The sequence below is a fragment of the Anolis sagrei genome, chromosome 5 (assembly GCF_037176765.1).
Source record: "Anolis sagrei isolate rAnoSag1 chromosome 5, rAnoSag1.mat, whole genome shotgun sequence".
NCBI lineage: Eukaryota > Metazoa > Chordata > Lepidosauria > Squamata > Dactyloidae > Anolis > Anolis sagrei.
In genome coordinates this window covers 164,750,121-164,773,821 of record NC_090025.1, presented here as the reverse complement: position 1 = coordinate 164,773,821, position 23,701 = coordinate 164,750,121, and the positions used below count along the sequence as shown (strand labels likewise).

At 45.1% G+C, this 23,701-nt stretch overlaps 2 protein-coding genes across 2 annotated transcripts in view; both read left to right on the top strand.

Moving 5' to 3' along the window:
- TRIOBP (TRIO and F-actin binding protein) overlaps positions 1-587 on the top strand; it is a 96,601-nt gene extending 96,014 nt beyond the window's left edge. Inside the window, exon 23 of the mRNA XM_067469204.1 lies at positions 1-587. This exon is cut by the window's left edge and continues 250 nt beyond it. The gene's annotated coding sequence lies outside the window, so the exon portion shown is untranslated.
- Positions 588-9,610: 9,023 nt separating this feature from the next.
- H1-0 (H1.0 linker histone) lies at positions 9,611-12,102 on the top strand. The gene has a single exon (XM_060777015.2). The coding sequence runs from the start codon at positions 10,112-10,114 to the stop codon at positions 10,688-10,690; it is 579 nt and encodes a 192-aa protein (XP_060632998.1). The 5' UTR covers positions 9,611-10,111; the 3' UTR covers positions 10,691-12,102.
- Positions 12,103-23,701: the final 11,599 nt, after the last annotated feature.

Here is a 23,701-nt window from a genome sequence, read left to right as displayed (position 1 = left end):
GAGCAGTGAATCAGATACTTTGTCCCAGCCTCCCTTTAGTCATAATTAATTCCTTTTCCAAAACCTTAAGTATATCTATAAAACGGAAATGGTAGGTAAAGCTACCTGTTTAAACAAAGAAGCAAAATTGCACACATTCAACTTTATGGTGCGCCTTCTTGGAAGAAAGATGTTGCTTCATGATGATTCATGTTTTGAGATGCACTGTGTGCTGGAAGAATGTATTGTGGCTGCTTTGTATTGTGACTATTTTGCTGGAGGGACCAGTTTTGTCCAGAGACTGTAGGATTTCTGGTTTGTTTGTTTGGTTGTTTGTTTAACTAAGGATCTGGGACTAGCCATTTGTTTCCGTGTACTTGAAACAAAGGCAAATTTTCCTGTGTTGATGAAAACCTCTGCACATCCTACATACTACAAGGTCAGCGTCCACTGCATTCCAGAAGCTCATCTTCCACTTCTGCGTTCCTGGAGTGAGAGGAGAGACTTCACTGCTGATGTCGCCAGAGCCAAACAATGACGGCAGCGATTTTTTCTTTCTTTCTGCACAGTTATAAACTAACATAATAAAAATCCTCAAGATACAAAAAGGGCGATGGTGCTTCTTGATTTGTGCAGTCATTGTCCCTGGGGCAGCACTATGATTGAAGCCTGGTGAAGCAGCAACCTCAAGGAGCAAAACCCAGGAGGGCTCATTGTGTTCTTTAAAAGGTGGGCAGTGACATATCTACACCTTCCCTACTGTGGGAGAGGATGATAAAAGCACTTGCAACAGCTCTGGCATCACAGTGAAAGAGGAAGGGCCTGTTATTATTTTCAGCACCTGCACCTGAGGTCCTTGGGGGCCTAAGGCACTATAGGGAAAGGAAGGGGTGGTTTGTGCAGTTTTGGGAGCAACACAGGAACACACCTTTTCCCTCCATTTTGTTTTTGGGCTTTGCAGACTTAACCTGACCACTTTCTCACCTTGTCAGCTTCTTTTGATTTTTTTGACAACAGACAGTTTGCTGTTTTGTGCTGTGTCTGATCAGCTGTCAGGCTGCTCTGTTGTTTTGTGGCTGTAGTAGCAAAGTTTTTGGCCTGTGCATCCTGTTTCTGATGTTCTGCCTCCCACTCCTCCATTGCAATTTTGGCATTCAATTTGCCTTGCTGCAAATTTTCTAGGTGTACAATATCTTTTCCAATACTGAGCCACAGATGCAGGTTGGGTCGCTGCCTAGTGAAGCATTTCACTTCTCTCTTTAGCCGGTATTGCACCACCTGACATCATTATTATTATTATTATTATTATTATTATTATTATTATTATTATTATTATTTTAATGTTTGATAGTGTTGTTTTTAAATTGTTTTAAATTGCTTTTAAATTTTGTTAGATTTTAGCTAGTCTTGTAAGCCGCCCCGAGCCCCAGGGGAGTGGCGGCATATAAGTTTAAATAATAAATTAATAAATAAAAATTATTTAAAACTTTTGTATACCGATCTTACAGCAAGGATTCAATGCTACTAATACAAGTTAAAACATCATACTACAATACAAGATTAAAATACATATAGATAAAATACATATATACATCCTCTGGGAAGTAGCAGCCAATAATGAAAGGACTAAGGCAGTGACATCTCCAACCCATCCCATGTTCGGATATCAGCCAGCATGCCAATGCCTTAATTTAAGAAATGGTTTTCTAAGATCTACAGAGATACTCGCAGGAACACCTCAGCAAACGAGAGTCCAAAAGTGGCAGGCTAAAACCCAGAACCTCAATCCATGGCTGATACCAAATGAGAGACCCCCCACCCCGGGCACACAGAAGACTGGGCAATTTAGAAGGCGCTGAACAGAAGACTGCGCTCTGGGACCACGAGATGCAGGGCCAACCTTAAGAAATGGGGCCACAAAGTGGAGTCCACGACATGTGAGTGTGGGGAAGAGCAAACCACAGACCACCTATTACAATGCAGTCTGAGCCCACCACATGCACAATGGAGGGCCTTCTTATAGCAATGCCAGAGGCACTGGTGTTGGCCAGATACTGGTCAAAAGACATTTAGTATAATGCCAAGTTCTTAAACTTTGTGTTTTAAAAATACATTACAACTGTACCCTCACTTCACTTCTGATATGATAAATAAAACTCCCCACTTGCTGTGCTTTGTCACTTAATACTTAGGAGTTCATCTTCCCATTGTACTCAGCCAAAGGTGTATCTTTCTTATAAATAAGAGTTTAAATATGGTGTCATGCAAAGGCTACTGGAGCTGGAACATGAACTTTATTATTCATCTCCTTTTCCTCCCCTAAGGCAGGGAGGGTATAGAGGTGCCACTTCCACCTGTCTGTCTTTCCTCCTTCTGGCACATTCATGGCATTTGGAGCAGCACGCTACATGAAATGGGAAAGTGAGCTATGCTTCTCATCTCAGCTGGCAGGAGAACTTAGGTTCCCCATGCTTCTGGTTGCTTTCTTTGCGGCAAAAACAGCATTCTGCTTTAACAGAAGATATTGCTCTTACATAACTGACACTTAGTCCTCATCAACACCAAACCTGATGTGGAAGAACGAGGCAATTGCCTCAAGTTGTAGATGCTGTGGAAGCACAAGTGTTAAAACAGTTTTTGTTAATCCGCCCAGCCATCTCTCATACTTTTAATCTTGATTTTTCACCTTATGCAGAAAAATTAGGGAGATAACACTGTTTTTGGACTGGTTGCAAGGTTGGAGTGGCCAGAAGCTATTTAAAGATTGCAGGATGATTTGCAGTAGGTGGACTCACATGGGCAACCCCCACACCCAAAAAACCCAGAGCAAAATACAAAGTTCAATTTTCAGATTGTATTAGTACACTCTCTTGTGTCTTCATTTGTGATTTTTTATATTTGTTCATTTACTCTCAAGGATGTCAAACTTATGCCTGGAACTGAAAAATCTCACCAAGTTCACCAGCATGATTAGAAAACTCTCAAAATGTAATATTTTTAAAAAAGGATGCTGAGATCCTCAGAGTTTGAAACTCTTGGTGTCCAATATTGAATTCTGTGTGTCTATCCCTGGTCAAGAATGTCCTGGTCAAAGTGGGCCCTGGTCAAAAAAAGGTTGGAAACCACTGTGCTAGAGAAAGAAAGTGTTTTTGATCCCTAAAACAAAGGAAGGGAAATGTCACTAGTCCCGAGGAGGATGACATCCTCCACCCCAAAATGCATTACGCCATGGCTGTGTAATCAGACCCCCGATTACATCGATTACATATTATCTGTAATGCTTGTCAAAGACAAAGAAATGTACGCTGGACAGACATTCTGCATCTGAATACAGTTTGTTGTATTGATTGAGTTTAGTAGTGGCTCACTTTTTTGGGGGGGGGAGGTGCTTTGCGGGGGGCTGGGTATCAATTCCCCCAAACATGTTATGCCATGGCTGGGAAGTGAGATCCATACACCCCAAAAAATCAGTATGGTGATGTGTGTAATGCTTGCCCAAGACAAATCCAATGTGCTTGATCGACATTCTGCATTGAGTAGTTTGTTGTATTGGTTGAGCTATAATGGCTCACCATTTGTGAAGGGGTTTGCTTTTGGTGGCGGGCAGACAACCATTCCCCCAAATGTGTGACGTCATGGCTGCGTGATGACACCCACCCCCTCCCCAAAATACCATAATGCTATGTGTAATGCCTTTCCAAGCCAAAGCCATGCGCACTTGATCAACATTCTGCATTTCCATGCAATTTGTTGATGGCTCCACGATTTTGGGAGGAAGGGGGGGTTGCTTTTGAGAGGGGCAGGCATCTGTCCCCCCCAAATGTGTTACCCCCATGACATCCACCCACCCCGCAAATACTATGTTGGTGTTTGCATCTTCTCCAAGGCAAAGTAGTGCAGGCTTGATAAACATTCTGCATTTGGGAACACAGTTTCTCCTATTGGTTGAACCTGGTAGTTGACTCAGCCAATGCAATACTTTTGGGGGGAAGCAGGCATCAACCCTCCCCCAACCAAAAGTGTGACGCTATGGCTGTATAGTGACATCCACCCCCTACCCCCCCCCACCCCCAATAAGGATAAACAAACATTATGCATTTGGGAATGTAGATCGTTGCATGTGTTGTGCCTCCCCATTTGTGTGTCTGTGTAGGGGGGGTTGTTTTGAAGGACACACCAGCATCCATTCCCTGACTACATTTCCCAGAAGGCACTGCTGGCGAGCGCTACGGTGGCTGCGAGGGAGGAGTGCCAATCCCTCTCCAAGGTCCTTCCATTTTTTTCAGAACCAAACAGCTGACGGATCAGGGAGGGAGGGAGGCTCTCTCTCCAAAACAATTATGACAACTGTCAGCAGTTCGCTGGCAACTTGCTTGCTTTGTGGAAAGCACTTGCCGACGGTCCTTTTCCCACTTCCAGGACACCCGACCTCAAAACAAAAATCCCACCTTGGACTTCCAGCTCTTTTACCCCAAACACCCCACTTACAACTTTGTAAACACCTTTATGTTCAGATTATACAGTTCCCACTAAGTTCACCAAGTGCAATCGGCTTGATACAGACATGGGCCAACTTGGACCCTCTCTCCAAGTGTTTTGGACTCCAAAAGCAGCTGGAGGAAAGGAAGGGGCCTGAAACTGTGAGGAATGGTGGAAGTTGGAGTCCAAAACACCTGGAGGAAGGCCTCAAGTTTCCCAAGTCCTGGTCTACACAGCTTAAGAGGCTGAGGGGGAAAAGGAAGGGGCTTGAGGCTGTTAGGAATGGTGGGAGTTGGAGTCCAAAAGACCTGGAGAGCCCAAGTTTGCCCATGCCTCATCTATACTGTAGATTCAGAAGCTATGAAGTTTGAGGGGGAAAGGAAGGAGGCTGAGGCTGTAAGAAATGGTGGGAGTTGGAGTCCAAAACACCTGGAGGGAGGGCCCAAGTTAGCCCATGCATGGTCTACACAGCTTAAGAGGCTAAGGGGGAAAAGGAAGGGAGCTGAGGCTGTGAGGAATGGTGGGAGTTGGAGTCCAAAACACCTGGAGGGAGGGCCCAAGTTTGCCCATGCATGGTATACACAGCTTAAGAGACTGAGGAGGAAAAGGAAGGGGGCTGAGGCTGTGAGGAATGGTGGGAGTTGGAGTCCAAAAGACCTGGAGAGCCCAAGTTTGCTCATGCCTCATCTACACTGAAGATTCAGAAGCTATGAAGTCTGAGGGGGGAAAGGATGGGAGCTAAGGCTGTGAGGAATGGTGGGATTTGGAGTCCAAAACACCTGGAGGGAGGTCCCAAGTTGGTCCATGTCTGGACTACACAGCTTAAGAAGCTGAGAGGGAAAAGGAAGGGCATGAAGTTGTTAGGAATGGTGGGAGTTGGAGTCCAAAACACCTGGAGGGAGGGCCCAAGTTGGCCCACAACTGGTTTAATAGCATAAATACAAAATTAAATACAAAATAAATACAAAATTAAAGAGCATAAATACAAAATTTGATCAATACAACCAAAATGTGGCTGGTGGGGTGGAAAATAGTCCGGAAAACGAACAAAGCCAAACCCCAGACTCTTGTGTTTTGGCTAAACAAGCAATGCAACACCCCCACCCCAGGACCTTATTATGTTTGGGAGAGGAATTCATGGAAAGAGGGATAGATAGGGACAGTTCCCTCCTCCAGTGGTTATCATCTCGTTCGGGGGAGTAACTTCTGGTGTTAGTTGTTGTCACTTCACAACATCGGGACTGCAGTTCTCTTGTCACACCCGTTAAACAAAACCCTCCTCTCATTAAAAACCACAAACACACACACACTTGATATTGAAACAGTGTCTTATTCTAATCCACAAACACCTGTGCGATTGTTTTGGAGGGGAGGAAATGGAAGGGGGGGGGGCTAAGGAAATGGTGTACTCATTTCAAACATCTGGACGTTCACTATCCGGAGAAAACCGAGTATTAACAAGAGCGGAAGACCCATTATCCACTGGGAAAGGGGGGGGGGGTGAATAGGAAATGGGGGGGAGAGATGCCAAAGTGGAGGGATATTTTTGTGTGCCTAGTGCCCCCCGTGTTGTTAGGATGGCAGTTCCAGAGTCTCAATCTTGCTTTGAAAAAAGTGGGTGTTTTGAACCTCCTTCTCCATTGGAATCTGGTATTATTAAGATCGCTCCCCCAAAACCCCCCACGAGGCGTCCAATTCCTATAAGATGTGTGTGGGGTGCGTGGCAAAAAAGGAGAGGAAGGGGAAAGAAAAACAAGCTCATTTCTCCCAGCAAAGATGGCGATGGCACGTATATTTAATCTCCTAACAACACTCCAGCGCTCTCCCAGGACTGGAGGGGGGGGCACACAAGGGTCCGAGGCAAGGAGTGGGGTGGGACTTCATTCTTCACCCCCCCCCCCATTCCTGCCCCGAACCCCCTTTTCCTTTCCTGCTGAGGAAGGACTCTCTCCCTGGAACGACTCCACCTTCAAAAAGCCAGGAGGAACAAAACAACCCATAGGATGAAGCAGCTCCATTGCACGAAAGAGGGAGGGAGGGAGGGGGGCAGAAGAAGCGGGGTCCAGGAGGGCTGAGAGGACTCAAGAAAGCCGGGACCCCATTGCAGAGGGTCCTTTATTGGGGGGCTCTTGAGTGCCCCCTCCCCAACTCCGTCTCTTCTAAGTAAAGCACGAGAATATAAACGTAAACAAACTTGGATCCAATGGGGATCATGTTCGGGGGGGGGGGGGGGAGTCGTATACAAAAGCAGTGACCCTATTGCCTAGGATCATTTATTGGGGTCCCACCCCAACTCCTTCTTCCCAACTCCGTCTTCTCTATAAACAACAGAGAAAGGGGCAAAATTAAAGTGGAATCAAAGGGGATCATGTCCAGGGGGGCGAGTAGGATTAAATCCGGGACCTCATTTTTTTGGACCATTTATTGGGGAGGGAGGGTTGGTCCCCACTCCCACCCCAACTCCGTGTCTTTCTCCCCGTCTTCTGATATAGAAGCTCCATGTTAAAATACGAGAGTGGTGACAAAATAATAATAAAATAAAATCGGGGAATCTAAAAAATCATTTCCAAGGGATTTTTTAAAAAATATAAATATTATTACAGAGTCGGCCCCCCATTTCCTATGACTTTTTATTGGGGTGCTGTTTGGTGCCCCCCCCCCCCCCTCGCCTCAACTCCTCCTCCTTCTCTTTATGCGGCCAGGCTCATGTATTTACTTACTACCGGGGCCCCATTTCCTAGGGCCATTTATTGGGGTGCTGTTTGCCTCTCCTCCCCCCCCCCCCCTTATGCAGCCAGCCAGCCAGGCAGATGTATTTATTTACTACTGTAATGTTATTGAAGGGGAGATAAAGGAAAAGGGGAGGGGGGGTCCAAGGTCCATGTCACCCCTTTGTTGGAAGCGTGTGGTCCCGGGCGCCCCACTTTCCAGGACATCCCCACCTCCCGATCATGTCCAGAGGGGAGTTTGTGTATACATAATCATATTTCCTATGACTTTTTATTGGGGTGCTGTTTGGTGCCCCTTCCCCCCTCGCCTCAACTCCTCCTTCTCCTTATTGGGGTGCTGCTTGGTGCCCTTTCCCCTCCCTCTACAACTCCTCCTTCTCCTTATTGGGGTGCTCTTTGCTCCCCTCCCTCCCCAACTCCTTCTTCTCCTTATACAGCCAGGCTGGTGTATTTATTTGCTTCTGTAATGTTATTTAAGGGGAGATAAAGGAAAGGGCCCCCATTATTACAAAGCCGGGGCCCCATTTCCTAGGGCCGTTTATTGGGGTGCTGTTTGGTGCCCTTTCCCCTCCTTCCCAACTCCCCCTCCTCCTTACTGGGGTACTGTTTGCTCCTTTCCCTCCCCAAGTCCTTCTTCCCTTATGCAGCCAGGCTGATATATTTATTTACTAATATTATTTAAGGGGAGATAAAGGAAAGGGGGCCCCATTATTACAAAGCCAGGGACCCATTTCCTAGGGCCGTTTATTGGGGGGTGCCCCTTCCTCTCCCTCCCCAACTCCTCCTTCTCCTTATACAGTCAGGCTGATGTATTTATTTACTACTGTAATGTTATTGAACGAGAGATAAAGGAAGGGCGGGAGGGGGGGGGGTCCAACGTCCATGACACCCCTTTGTTGGAGGGTGGTCCCGAGCGCCCCATTTTCAACCTTCCACCTTGCACGACCCCCCCCCCCCCCAAAGGATCATGTCGAGAGGGGTTTATGTATATATAATAACATCAGTGTTGTCACAAAGCCGGGAGCCCCCATTCCCTAAGAAAAGAGGGTCCAAGGTCCATGTCAATCTTTTGTTGGAGGAGGGTGGTCCCGAGTGCCCCACCTTTCGTCTTCCACCTTGCAAGAGCCCCCCACCCCAAAGGATCATGTCCAGAGGGGTTTATGTATACATAATAACATCAATATTATTACAAAGCCGGGAGTCTCCATTTCCTGACTTTTTATTGGGGTGCTGTTTGGTGCCCCCTCCCCCCTCGCCTCAACTCCTCCTTCACCTTATTGGGGTGCTGTTTGGTGCCCTTTCCCCTCCCTCCACAACTCCTCCTTATTGGGGTGCTGTTTGCACCCCTCCCCTCCCTCCCTCCCCAACTCCTTCTTCTCCTTATACTGTACAGCCAGGCTGTATGTTATTGAAGGGGAGATAAAGGAAAAAGAGGAGGGGGCCCAAGGTCAATGTCACCCCTTTGTTGGAGAAGGGTGGTCCCGAGCGCCCCACTTTCCACCTTCCGCCTTGCACGATCCCCCCCAAAAAGGATCATGTCCAAAGGGGTTTATGTATATACAGTATAACAACAACAATATTGTTACAAAGCCGGGAGCCCCCATTTCTTAGGAAAAGGGGGTCCAAGGTCCATGTCACCCCTTTGTTGGAGGAGGGTGGTCCCGGGCGCCCCACTTGGCCCCTTCCACTTTTGCACGAGCCCCTTCCTCCCCCCAAGTTTCCCAAAAGTGGCTTCCCAAGGGCTGCTGTGGGGGAAGGGAGGAGAAGTTTGCATGGCTTGGCTGCAAAGTTCCCATGGAAGTCGAGGAAGGCTCCCTCCTCTCCAGGGGGGGCGGGGGGTCCTGGCGGGAGGGGGTCCTGGGGATGTGGGGTGCGGGGGCCCACTCTTTGGGGGCACCCTTGTCCCACTCCTTGGCAGCCAGGTCCCAGCCGAGCCCTCCCGCCCGGCCGGGGATGCCCTGTGTTAGTTGGGTCCTTTTGGGGGCGCGCTGTGGGGCGGCGGAGGGGCGCAGGGGGCGGGGGCCGGGCTAGGCACGAGCCCCAAGGACCCCCCTCTCCGCCCGCCTTGCCTGCCCCGTTGGGGTGAACTGCGAGGGGCCCCAAAGGGGGCGCGAAGGGGGCAGGCAGAGAAGCGCGCGGGGTCCAGCCGCGTTTGGGGCTCCCGTGCGGGGATGCGGGGCGCCCTCTCCGAGTTTCAGCCCGTTGGGGCTCCGCTGGGGGGCGGCGTGCAGGCTGCGGCGGGGCGGCGGGGCTCAAAGGGGCCCCACGGAGCCAGGAAAGGGCCCCAAAGCAAGCGGAAGAAACACAGATGTCTGCGGCGCGGCGCCATTCGGGGGCCTGAGCATGCAGCCAGCAGCGCGGTCCTCACCGCGGTCCGCGCCTCAGTGCTAAATACCCGGATGCGCCGGCTGCTGCCTCTTACAGAGCCAAAGAGAGGCGGAGAGAGGAGCAGCAGCAGCACTGAGCAGCAGCAGCAGCAGCAGAGCCTGGCAAGAGAAGCAAAAGAAGGAGGGGAGGAGGAGGAGAAGAAGAAGAAGAAGGGGGAAGCCAGCCCTGGAAAGAAAGGGGCCAAAGAAGGGCCCAGCCAAGGACTGATTATTAGGCTTTGCTGAAAGCTGGGGCTGCTCCAAAACTGACTGTCAGGCCTTTTGAGTAGCCAGAGTTTGCTCCTTCAGGAAAACAGCTCCAAGACCACACCCTGCTGCTTTGGGAAGAGACCTTCAAAGGGTCCCAACAATAAAGGACCATTGTCAAGAGAAGTTGCATCCTTCCAGTGCTTGGAGGAAGACCTTCCACCTGTGACACTGAGAGAGAGACCTTCAACCACTGACATCCCCAAAGGACAATTGTGAAGGCAACTTAGACCTCTCTCCTCTACCCCAAGAAGTCCACCAAGGTTTGGAGCAACAACAGAGCCAAGCAGGATGACGGAGAACTCGTCCGCAGCGCCTGCTTCCAAGCCCAAGAGGTCCTCAGCGGCCAAGAAGTCCACGGACCACCCCAAGTACTCCGACATGATCGTGGCTGCCATCCAAGCCGAGAAGAGCCGGGCCGGTTCGTCTCGCCAGTCCATCCAGAAGTACATCAAGAGCCACTACAAGGTGGGGGAGAACGCCGACTCCCAGATCAAGCTGTCCATCAAGAGGCTGGTCACCACAGGTGTCCTGAAGCAGACCAAAGGGGTCGGGGCCTCGGGCTCCTTCCGCCTGGCCAAAGGCGACGAGCCCAAGAAAGCGCCGGTCAAGAAGGCCAAGAAGGAGGTCAAGAAGGCCGTGACGCCCAAGAAAGCGGCCAAGCCCAAGAAGGCACCGGCCAAGTCGCCAGCCAAGAAGGCCAAGCCCGCGGCCAAGAAAGCCAAAAAGAAGCCGGCTCCGGCTCCAAAGAAAGCCAAGAAGCCAAAGACTGTCAAGGCCAAGCCAGTGAAAGCATCGAAGCCGAAGAAGGCCAAGGCGTCCAAACCCAAAGCAAAGTCCAGCGCAAAGAAGTCGGCCAAGAAAAAGTGAGGTGCAAGCTCAGGACCTTCTTTCTTTGGACATTCTCCTTGACCTCGACTCTGTAAATAGATTTCTCCTTTATTCCCTACTTCTTTCTACTGCAGCTTTATAAAGACTGGACTATTCTCCTCTCATAGTTTACTGGAAAAACAAACCACCCATCAATATAGAAAGAAAGCCTTTTGGGGGGGATTGGATCCTCTCATACATCACATGTAATTTTAAATGTATTTTTTTCTCTGTGTGTGTTCATCTTTGCCTCCTTGCTTCATTAAAGGTATGCAATACTTGTTTGTGGTTTGAGCATGAGGGAAGGAAGACACAATCAGATCGGGATGTTTTGAATGTTCCTACTGCTTTGGTGAGGTTTTGTGGGGTGGGTGCCTAAGAAAGGGACATGGTTTGGGCCCACTTTGAAAGAAACCCTTTAAATCATGTGCTTGAGCAGCATAATTATGTTGGAAGCTTGCAATGGGGTGTTGTAGCTTTTAAAATAAAAATTAAGTAAAAGCTTTTTTTTTCAGCCCCTTCCACACAGCTTAATAAAATCACACATTATCTGCTTTGAACTGGAATATATATGGCAGTGTGAATTTAGATATTCAAAGCAGATATTGTGGTATTTTTGCCTTGATATTCAGGGTTATATGGCTGTGTGGAAGGGCCCGAAGATGCCACTGTAACAAAATGTTTTTCTGTCCCTAGTCAGGGCTCAATGGCCGGAGGCTGATAAGCTTTCCACTGACTTTGCTGTTTCTGAGAACTGAACTGTTATTGGGGTTCGGAGTAAAAATGGGATCACAGAAAATTCTGCAAATATTTGGCTTTTCCTGTTTTAATGTCTAGGTTGAATTCGAGATAGAGTGATAGTTTTAATTTCCTTTGTCCTCCCAACAATATTTCAAAATAGACATTTTCTCCTCCTTCTGGAGCCCGATCTCTGTCTCAGCCCTGACAACTTCAAGGAAGGTGTAGCAAAAACCGTCCTTTCTTTGCCGTCCGGAGTGTTTCTCACATTTTTTCTGTTCCCTCACATTACATTATTTTTCCATAGTAATCTATTTTTCCAATTGCCAGTTTCTTGAACACGTGAAGGAGGAAGGAACAAATGTAAATTGATAATGGACATGTAGCCAATGTTGACTCTTTTAAGGGAGCTTTATAAAGCTGTGTATTATTATTATTGCTTATGTTTGGGGTGGGGTGTGTTTATTTTTTCCCTCCTCACAGAGGGATGGAAAGGATTATTTCCAGTACTCCTGTTTTAAAACAAAATAAGGGATGCTTGTGGCTGAAACAAAGGAAAATTCTCATAGGATTGATACCTGATTGTCCATTTTATTTTGTATGTGTAATTTTGTGCAAGAAGGATTTAGCAGTCTTTGTAATTTTAGGGTTTAAAATAAAAATGTAAAAGAGCATTTAATAGTCGTGTGTTTCTCTCATTTCTGGGTCTTTGGAAAACAGCTACACAAAGCAAGGCATTTTCAAATTTCAGGCAAAGTTGTTTCGCCTTAACGTCAGAGGGATGGTTTCTGTTTCGACCTAAAAAGTTCAGTGTGCCAAAAAGGGAGGTTCTATCCCAGTAACAGGCCAATGAAAGGGTCTATTTATGTCTAAACTACCGAATCACCCTTCTGTAGGGATCTGGATATCTGACAGGTTGGAAAAGGGAGGGTTTCACCAAGGAAGGAAAACCCAATGGGATGAGCCACCAGATGGCAGCCTAACAAGTCATCTCACTTTACAATGAAAGAAAAAAGGCTGTGGTAAGCAATTGTGTATTTTGGGTTGGGAGTGGAAACTAAGAACTAGTTTAGTACTTGATTTCTTCGCCTATAAATACAATCTGGTGTACTCTATGCTTCAAGTAATGCTTTCATGTTACAAGTTTAAGTGAATACACCGGGTTTTTTTGGGGGAGGGGGTTTGTCAGGAGCAACTTGAGAAACTGCAAGTCGCTTATGGTGTGAGAGAATTGGCAGTCTGCAAGGACGTTACCCTGATGTTTTACCATCCTTGTGAGAGGCTTCTCATTTCCCCGCATGGAGAGCTTTAGCTGACAGAGTTAGCTCATCAGCGCTCTCCCCGGATTCAAACCTGTGACCAGGGGCTCCACAATACACTGGTGTGTACAGTGTTTAAAACCATAGTATAGCAGTGGTTCCCAACCCTTGGGCCTCCAGATGTTTTGGGCTTCAGCTCCCACAGTTCCTAACACAGTGGTTCTCAACCTGTGGGTTCCCAGATGTTTTGGCCCTCAACTCCCAGAAAACCTAACAGCTGGCAAACTGGCTGGGATTTCTGGGAGTTGTAGGCCAAAATACTTGGGAATCCAGAGGTTGAGAACCACTGTCCTAACCGCTGGCAAGCTGGCTGGGATTTCTGGGAGCTGAAGTCCAAAACACCTGGAGGCCTAAAGGTTGGGAACCACTGATATAAAGTCATGTATTTGAGAACACAACTCTGTACCTAGAGACATGGTGATTGTTTCAAAACTCCTTACTAGAGTAAACAAGGTAAGTAAACCCTACAAGCAGTTCTTTTTATGAGAGATAAACAAAGTTCGGCGAAGGTGCGTTTTTGGATAGCAACTGCTAGAATTCTCCAACTATCCTGACACTCTTCCAAGCTCTGGAAGCTTCCGTGCTTGTCAATCACACACTTCAAACTTGATGATAATTCTGGGAGACAGAAGGCAACTTCTTGCTGCTTAGTTAACAACAAAAGAAGATGCAATGCCTGAAATAGTCTTCAGATAGTGTTTTAATAGATAGAAATGGAGACAGCTTGAAAACTATTCTCATAGAGCAGGCATGGACTGTTAGGAATTGTGGGAGTTGGAGTCCAAAACACCTGGAGGGCCCAAGTTTATTCATGCCTGACATAGAGGCAACAAAGAATAGATGTGTGGAGCAACTAAATCTGATACACACACAGTGTATCCTTATTTGGAAACAAAATTAGCAGCAGATGCCAGTCTTTGGGTTTTAGGAGAAATTCAGCACCTGCTGCATGCAACTAAATTCAGCACCCTTAAAATCTACTGGTTTCATACTGGGACCATGAATATATAGTGGCCATTGGTGGAGAGGAAGAAGGTCTAGCTATGTCTCTCTAGTCCGACATTGAAGGTATTCTCCTTGCTCGGGGCCTGTGGAGGTCCCAGAGGATAAATTATAATTGTGCATCCAGCCACAGAGTGTAGCCACTGATCACTAAATGGCCATGTTGGGATGAGCAGGATGAAATGGTTGGGCTTTAAGGAAAAGGAGATGGAGTGTAATTATTGATGCCTATCTCCTCATACCGTGTCTTCTAATTCAGGGTCTTGTCCTTTCACGTATCTACTAGTCAGGGATAAAGAATATGTGTCTTTCCAAATGTTGCACTGCAACAGCAGTCATTCCGTCTTGCTAAGGCTAGATCTACATGGTCATATAATTCAGTTTGAATTGCATTATATACGTAGCCACTGTAGACCCATTATATGATCAGTATAGACTCATTAAATGACAATGTAGATCCAGCCTTTGGCAAATGGGAGTGTCAGTCCAACAACATCCTGAGGGTCACATTTTCTCCTTGTGCTTCAAGATGGGTGAATTGTTTGTGTATAGATAACCATTTTTACTGCATATGCAATTCTTGATTTTGCCATTTTATATACAATTTCACTATACCATCATATATAATGGAACACAAGGGATCCTGGAATCAAACCCAGTGGATACTAAGAGTCCACTGCACACTTTTATTTCTTGCATCCTCAAAGAATCTTGGTGATTCTACCGAATAAGGCTAACCTAGTGAGAGTCAGTATGGATCATTTTCTTCTACCCTGGACATGACATTGCCTAGTTTCCAACAAACCTTACAACCTCTGAGGATGCCTGCCATAGATATGGGTAAAACGTCAGGAGAGAATGCTTCTAGAACATGGCCATACAGCCCAGAGAACTCACAGCAACCCAGATCATTTTCTTTCTTGACAACATAGTTCACTAAGAATGAAAAGGAACTTTTAAAAATATAACTAACTGTATATTGTCAGACACAAATAGATACATGAATGGCATGGACCAGTAGATTTGTTGAGCCGGTTTTTGTCTTGTCTGTCCAAACAAACACCCACCCACAAGCAATGTGGTCAAAAAGTCCAGTCACTTCTTGTCTCCACCCTTGCATGTGGATTTAAGGAAGGGTGTGTTGCCATGATAAGTACTGGTCTGAAGTTTGCCATTTCAGAAAATGAATGTTTTACTTTTGAGTCACGATGCGCTTCCACTGTGTATATGTAGGATCTGTTGTTGAGTATTACTATTGGTGCCTGCCATAATGAAACTTCTTAAACATGCATGGTACATGGTTTTTTGTTTTTGTTTTTTTCGTGTCAGGAGCGACTTGAGAAACTGCAAGTAATTTCTGGTGTGAGGACGTTGTCCAAGGAACGCTCAGATGTTTTACTATCCTGTGGGAGGCCTCTCTCATGTCCCTGCACGAGAAGCTGGAGCTGCCAGACAGGAGCTCACCCAGCTCCCCAGATTTGAACCACTGACCTTTCAGTCAGTGGTCCTGCCAGCACAAGGGTTTAACCCATTGTGCCACCCATTGTAACCCATTGTGTCCTTGGTCACTGGTTGGAAACTGGGGGTATAATTTCAATTTTTTATGTGACAATGCCATGGTATAGTATAACTGTATGCCACTATTAGTTCTATATTACATTTGTAATAGTATAAAACTGCCTCGAGTCGTCGGAAGTCTGAGAGGGGCGGTATACAAATACAGTAAATAAATAAATAAACTAATAATGGCATAATACTAATGGATTTAGTAACAAAATTACAATAACACTGTTGAGTGTAAATGTTATTGCTACAATAACTGGAAAACACACATAATATAAACACAAAATTGCTATAGCATTATTGGAATTAGGTTTTACTACTATCCCTAAAACGCACAAAGCTATTTCTGTGTCTTCTGGTGGTACATGTGTCATGGAGTGAGAATGGCTGCCATAAAATCCAGCCCTTTATGCTTTGAGCCATTATTCTACATCAAAAGGTGCCACCAAATTTTCAAATACTGCTGTCAGTTTGTACTTGCTGAGCTACCCTTGCTGCCATGAAAATAAATTTGAGGTGTCTTGCGGTGGTGAAGCTCAACCGGTTTGTTGATAGAGATCAGCACATCTACCTGCGTTTTGGATTCTTCTTTTGGGCGTGGCTGTCATGAGAAGCCCCTGCATTTCAAAATATGATCCCATAAAATATACTGCTTGTGCTTCAACAAAACATTATACTTTTGTGAAATGCTCTCTCTATCACCCATGAGAGTTACACTGTGTATGAGACCATTACATGAATTTGGAACACAACCCAAATCCTGTAAAATACAGTTGGCCCTCTAGACCCATCAATTGAATTGGCTGCAGATCATCCGACTCCATACAATTAAATGACAATGACAATGACATGAGCACAGACATGCTAAATCATGTGCATTTATTTTGCTTCCATGGAATAGTATGGGGCATGATTATCCACATTTTTTCATCCCGGAACCAACCCCCCATTGATATTGGAGCACAATTGTATCCTCAACTGAATTGGATTGGCAATTAGAGTCAATTATTAAGACAGAGCTAATGTTGACATTCAGTTATTTTGCATCTACACCAGGCATGGGCAAACTTTGGCTCTTCATGTGTTTTAGACTCCAACTTCCACAATTCCTAACAGGTGGTAGATTGTTAGGAATTGTGGGAGTTGAAGTCCAAAACACATGGAGAGCCGAAGTTTGCCCATGCCTGACCTACACTTTAGAATAAATGCAGTCTGACACCACTTTAACTGTCGTGCATCAGTGCTATGGAATCATGGGAGCTTTCATTTCACAAGATATTTGATTTTCTCTGACAAAGAGTGCTGTGCCTCCCCAAACTACGACTCCCAGCTTTCCATAGCATTGAGTCATGGCAGTTCAAATGGTGTCTATGGCTTCTTCTTACCAAAATGCAATGCTCAGCTCTAGAAGTCACCAACATATTCTGTACAGCTGTAGAATATTCTACGAGGGGTATTTTTTAAGTAAGGTCCGTTTTGTTGTAGACACTAGTAGTTTGCGTGCATACCGCAACAAGCACATGCGTCGTGTACCGGCATGCCTCGGGAACAACTGTGCTCAGTTTCCGCTCTGTAGCTAACCTGTACGATTCTGTTCTGTGTTTTAAAAATGTTTAAGAATATCAACTCACCCTCCACATGTGAGGTTCGCTCAGTGATTCGGTTTTTGTCAGCAAGGAACCTGCCTGCTGCAGAAATTCATCGACAGATTTGTGAAGTGTACGGTGATACTGTTATGAGTGAAAGCAAAGTGCGTAAGTGGGTACGACAATTCAAAGATTTTTATTATTGTTATTGTGAAGCACCTGTTCTCATGAATCCTTGCTTCAACTGAAGCCACCAAATCGTCCGTAATCAAAGAAGGGCGACCGGAGCGGTCCTAATCATGGACATTGTCACGGCCATCTTTGAATTGTCATACCCACTTACGCACCTCCAAGGTCATGTGGCCGGCATGACTGCATGGAGCGCTATTACCTTCCCACCGGAGTAGTACTTATTGATCTACTCACATTTGTATGTTTTCAAACTTCTAGGTTGGCAGAGTCTGGGGCTAACAGCAGGAGTTCACTCTGCTCCCCGGGTTCGAACCTGAAACCTTTTGGTTAGCACGTTCAGCAGCTCAGCAGTTTAACCCACTGCGCCACCGGGGGAGAGGGTCGTATAGTACCAAAAAACCTGGCAAATTTTATTTTATAGAAGCTTTTGTGGATTGAAGCCAACTTCATTAGATGCTTGGAGCATTGCCTAAATTAGATTATTTTTTACAATGCCTGAATATGTTGAAGACTCCCAAATCACTCCTGGATCCCTTTGGAAAAGTTCAGACCTGCCAAGAAATGATTGAATAGCATCTTGCTCAATGGATGATCTACCAACAGGACTTTCCCCTCGCCATAATAAACCTTAATATTGGGTGCATCTGCATTCTAGAATGAATGCAGTTTGACACCACTTGAACTGCCATGGCTCAACACTTTGGAATCAGGAGAGTTGTAGTTTCACAAGGTCTCTGCCAAAGACTGCTGGTGCAGCATTAAACTGCAAATCCCACTGTTCCATATGTTTGTGCCATGGAAAGCAAAGTAATGTCAAGCTGTATTGATTCTACAGTTTAGATGAACCCATTGCTATCCATGCCACACTGCTTTGTGAAATGAGAAATTCAGGACACACAATGTTTGTTCAGATTTGGTTCCCTTTGAAAGGAGATACCTGAAAGGCAGGGATCAAAATAGTATTTTGTATTATTAATTAACAAACTGAAAAACGGGTTTTCCAGCAATGGGGAAACCAACTGGAAAGAATAATAAGCAGCAAGATTTTTGCTTGGTTTTCTCCCCACTATTTAAACATCCTGAAAAATTGTGGCAGAATTAATTTGCAGATGAAAAATTGTAGGACTTGTGTGTCTATGGATATGTGTACATGCAGCAAACATGTTTTCTGTGCAAAAATTAAATTTTGGCTCAAAAAAAGCACTGCTTTGGTTTTAGGTGCAAATGTGTTTTTCTCAGCACAATCATTCTTTCGTGATGCTTCTGGACATATAGGGAGAATATTCTGCAGAAACATTTCTGTTCCTCCACATCAAGGAGATATCTACAACAATGAATAATATTCTATATGAGGACAAAACTGTCAAGGATTTAAGACTCTGTTGGTGGCTTATGGTGTTTAGTAAAACAGTCACCACTACACATTCACTGGGGTTAGGGGAGCAAGATCTCCACAAAAGTGAAGAAACTGTGAATGAAAAAACACTTTATCCCCTGTGGGAATATCTCTCTAGGAATCTCTAGGGCCCCTTCTACATTACCATATAAAATCCAGATTATCTGCTATGAACTGGATTATATGGCAATGTAGACTCATATAATCCAGTTTAAAGCAGATAATGTGAATTATCTGATTTGAAAATCTGAATTATATGGCAGTGTGGAAGGGGCCAAGGTCCTCCGATGTGACTCTGTGGTCAACTTATTTATTTATGACAGTTCTACCCTGCCTTCCTCACCCCGGAGGGGACTCAAGACAGCTTTGCATACAGGCAACAATTTGATGCCCTAAAACACAATGTACACTGAAATAAATATTAAAATAGAATTAAAACAATTAAAACAATTGAAAAACAATACATCAAGAGTTAAACACATAATCCACGAGCATAATCTGGGCCATTCCAATGGTCATTGCACATTGTTCCAAGTGTATGTATTGTACAAGTTCTTTAAAGGTTTGGTCACAAAGCGACATTTTCACTCTCTTGCGGAAGGTCAGAAGGGAGGGGGCTGACCTAACATTTCTGGGGAGGGAGTTCCACAGTCAAGGGGCCACCGCTGAGAAGGCCCTGTCTTTCGTCTCCATCAATTGCGCCATGCAAGGGAGGCGGGACCGAGAGCAGGGCTTCCCCAGATGATCTTAAACTCCGCAGTGGTTCATATAAGGAGATACATTTGGACAGATAAGCTGGGCTAGAACCACTTAGAGCTTTATAGGCTAAAGCCAGCACTTTGAATTGTGCTTGGTAGCAGATTGGTAATTTCCAATAGAATTGTTCTGAGAACCTTTAAATGCCCAGATAAGTGTTGTCTCTAGGAATCCCTAAGTCTTCCAGTACAACCGTATATTTGACTTGTGGCAGAAGTTCATCCTAGAGTTGCGCTGGAGAACCTAGAGATTCCCAAAGAGAATATATTAATTAATCAAATCCAACCCTCTCCCTCCTGACCTTCAGGAAAAAAAACTAAAAACATAGCTTTGGGACCAAGCTTTTGGACAGTAAATTGGAGCAATGCAATAAGATTACAAAATGGCGTAATGACAACTTGGACTGGCTCTGAGTATGATTTGGATTGTGTGATTTTAATTGATGTCTTAATGTTTAATGTTTCAATTGTTCCGATTTTAATGCATTTGTTTATTTATCGATATCTATATGTGGCATGGAATTGTTGCCTTTGCAAGGCCGCTCTGATTCCCCTTTGGGGTTGAGAAGGACAAGGTATAAAAATAAACTGAACTCTGCAAATGCGGAGGGCTGGATATAATGGATTTTATTTTAAAACTGCTGCATCTCCAAGATCTGCCACATGAGGGCAACTGCTTTACGCTGTAGCTCCTGTCCTCATGATTTTACAGAATTTGCTCTGTGCCTTGCCACCCTGATTCTATCTCCCACACCATTCTTTCTCAGAGACCTAAACTACATTGTTCTTGGGTAAGGTAGCAGTGAGTTTGTAAATCCCCTTAAAGACTTTTAGATATTTCTTAGCCAAAAAAGCAAAAACAATATTAATATACAGTAAAGTCTCCCATATCCAACATAAACGGGCCAGAAGAATGTTGAATAAGCGAAAAAGTTGGATAATAAGGAGAGATTAAGGAAAAGCCTATTAAAAATCAAATTATGTTATGATTTTACAAATTAACCATCAAAACAAAATAGACAGAAAAAAGCATTTCAATACACGGTAACGTTATGTAATAATTACTGTATTTACAAATTTAGCACCAAAACATTACAATGTAATGAAACAGCTGTGGATCCGGGCGGAAGGCAGACTACATTGGATAAAACAAAAAGTTGGATGAGTGAAGGTTGGATAAGTGAGACTCTACTGTATAACACAAATACAATCTACCTTTGATGCCTTGCCTGCTTCTTAGTAATGTTACCCAGCCCAAAAGAGACCCCCCCCCCCCCCAGTCAAATTAATGAATTGATACCACCTTGACCTGCGGGGGAGAGTTTTGCAGATCCTCCTTGCTTCAGCACTCACATCAATGAATTACTGGCAGCCACCCTTGGTCTGGAAGGGCCCAGCAGCAGCCACCAGTAACCTAGGGAACTACCCAGCCTAATCCTAATTTTTAATAAAGAAGTCAAAACTTTCTATGAACTTTCTATGTCTCTCTCTTTTCCCACCATTATTTTCAAACCACTTGGTCATTCCAGCTGAAGAAGGCCAGGACTTGGAGCCATCCAAGACCCAGGACAGACTCTGCACCCCAACACCGACTACCTATCACCCATAAACCCCATTAACCTAATCTTACCTCCACTGGGCCCCAGGAACTGCGTCGCTTTAAACCGCGGATACTGAAACCCGTTGTTCCTCCCCTGGTATCTTTGGCCTCAAACTCTCTCTCGACCTTTTAAACCCATCAGCCTAAATTCCAACCCTCCAGGGACTCTGGTTCTCCTGGAAACCCCACACTAAACCCTATAACCTTCCTCCTTCCCTGACTACCTAACCCATAATCCCTACCCTTGCGCCAATACCTTATCCCACAACTTGTGGGATGGGGACCCTCGAGGTCCCACACAGACCCACTGACCCTTTGTGTACATTTCCTCCCCATGGACCCAAGTTCATCCATTACAGGGTTCACTTCGTCCATGGGACCCTCATGTACATCCCTTCCCTCTCAAGCATTTATTCCTTCCTTTTCTTTTCTTTTTCTTCCCCATGAGAAACCTGAGGGACATAGAAGCCGCTCACAAGCCTCATGTGCCCCAATCTGTGTGTAGACCCCAACCCATGGGGATCGGGTTTCCAATTGTGGGCGTCGCCCCCGTCTCCCCCTGTAACTATGGCCCCCTTTATGTGTGTGTATATATATAATCTTGTCTATACTTTTATATCTCTTTATCAAATTATTGGAGAAGATGCCAGCTTAGCCTTGTGGAGGTCTTTCATCTACATTTTCCTGTCCTAGGAAGATCTCCCAAACTCTTACCAGGCTTCATTTTGCACATGATTGGATCCAATCAGCTACCTCAATGCAACCCATAGACCCAGGTGATACAAAGGACAACCGGAGCCCTGAGGACCAACTATCCATTGTGTTGCTGCTTGGACAATATGTGACATTTACCAGTTGGTATGGAGTTTGCAGAAACCATGACACTGTTTTTCCAAAGAAGAATCATTTCCCCTTTCTTATTCTCAGCAATCGAACACGTATTTCCTACAAGGATGGACAGTATTTTCTGCAGAAGATGAACAGACTCCAGCGCCATGGGCACTAGACTCAATCAAGATTATCATCTAGATGACATTAAAGGTTCCAGGGACCTGTTAGGTCCATTGTGTTTCTCATGCCAGGGATATTTAATCCCATTACAAGTCACTTCTTCAGTTATTGTTCTGGAGCCTGCCTCCCCTCTCCAACCATTGGACAGAGGGAAATCTGCATCAGAGGCGGCCAGCGCTCTCCCATTGGCTGAGGTGCACTGAACTCCCACCTCCGCAGGGAGTCCCCACTGATGTCATGCTCGGTCAACCAATCATGGCAAAGCTGGGTTCAGCTAGGGGCGGCGGGAACTTTGAATCTGAAATGTATAAAAATGCATGTTTCACTGTGTTTGTATCTCAGCTTACTTTTGGAGGATTACCGCAGGCTAGCATCACTTCAGCTAACTTTAATAAAGATTTTGGTGGCTTTTCTCCAACTTGGTAAGCTTCATTTTGTTGGATTAGGCCTCCTATCACTTGCCAAGGACACAAACTCTCAAAGCTCCAGTGCCAATCACCACCTAATGGGGTTGGCTCCCGGTCCCATGTTCCAGCTATCTGCGGCTCAGGTCTCACTATCTGCAGCTGTTTTAAATTGTTCCATTTCAGTAACATTATTGGTCTTTCCACACAGCCATATAACCCAGAATACCAAGGCAGATAATCCACACTATCTGCTCTGAACTGGATTATATGAGTCCACACTGCCATATAATCCAGTTCAATTTGGATTTTATACAGCTGTGTGGAAGGGGCCTTCATTGGATGAAAAGACAGAAAGGGGTATGGGTTTTCTTTTGTTGCTTGCATTTTGGACTGGTTTCAGGACTTGGAAAACTATTTTGGAGTAACAACTCATAGAATACTACCCCACTCTATCAGCACAGCCACTACATCTGGAAGGGTGAGTTGAAAGCCACAAAAGCTCATTCCAAAACAAATTAGTCATCACTAGAGTCCTTCCTCCTCTCCCCTCCTTTTCAGCTATGTTTTTGAATTTAGTTCCAAAATGTCACATTTCCTGGTTCTGATATTAATCAAAATGCTTAGGACCAGAAGGATTTTGGATGTTTTTTCTTCTGATTTTGGAATATTTGTATAGTCATAATGGATATGGAACCCTAAACATGAAATGCATTTATGCATCATATATATCTTATACACATTTGTTGCTATTATTACTTTCAGTTGATTTTGACTTAAATTGTCCCTGTGAGGGCCCTTCCACACAGCCCTATATTCCAGAATATCAAAGCAGAAAATCCTACAAAATCTGCTTTGAATGGAGTCCACACTGCCATATTAAGCAGAAAATGTGTTGTGTGGAAGGGGCCAGAGAGGCCTCAATCCTCAATAGCCCTGCTCAGGTCTCACAAACTCAAGGCTGTGTCTTCTTTGTTTGTTTGAATCTATTCATTTGGAATGCTGTCTTCCTTTTTCCCCAATGTTGTCTACCTTTCCAAGCATCATTGACTTTGTGTTATCGAAGGCTTTTATAGCCGGAATCACTGGGTTCCTGTGAGTTTTCTGGGCTGTATGGGCATGTTCCAGAAGCATTCTCTCCTGATGTTTCACTCACATCTATGGCAGGCATCCTCAGAGGTTGTGAGGTATACTGGAAACTAGACAAGGGAGGTTTATATATCTGTTGAAGGTCCAGGTGGGAGAAAGAACTTTTGTTTGATGGAGACAAGTGTGAATGTTGCAATTAATCACCTTGATTAGCATTGCAAAGGCTTGGAGCTTCAAGGCCTGGCTGACTTCTGCCTGGAGGAATCCTTTGTCTACTGAGTCGTGTCTTTTAATGATGCGTTTGAAGTACATGAATTAATAAAGTGGCATGAACGAATCAAGCTTTAGTCTTCACT

What these genes read in the sequence shown, in the direction of transcription:
- H1-0 (XM_060777015.2), top strand. Translation starts at nt 10,112, where the DNA reads ATGACGGAGAACTCGTCCGCAGCGCCTGCTTCCAAGCCCAAGAGGTCC.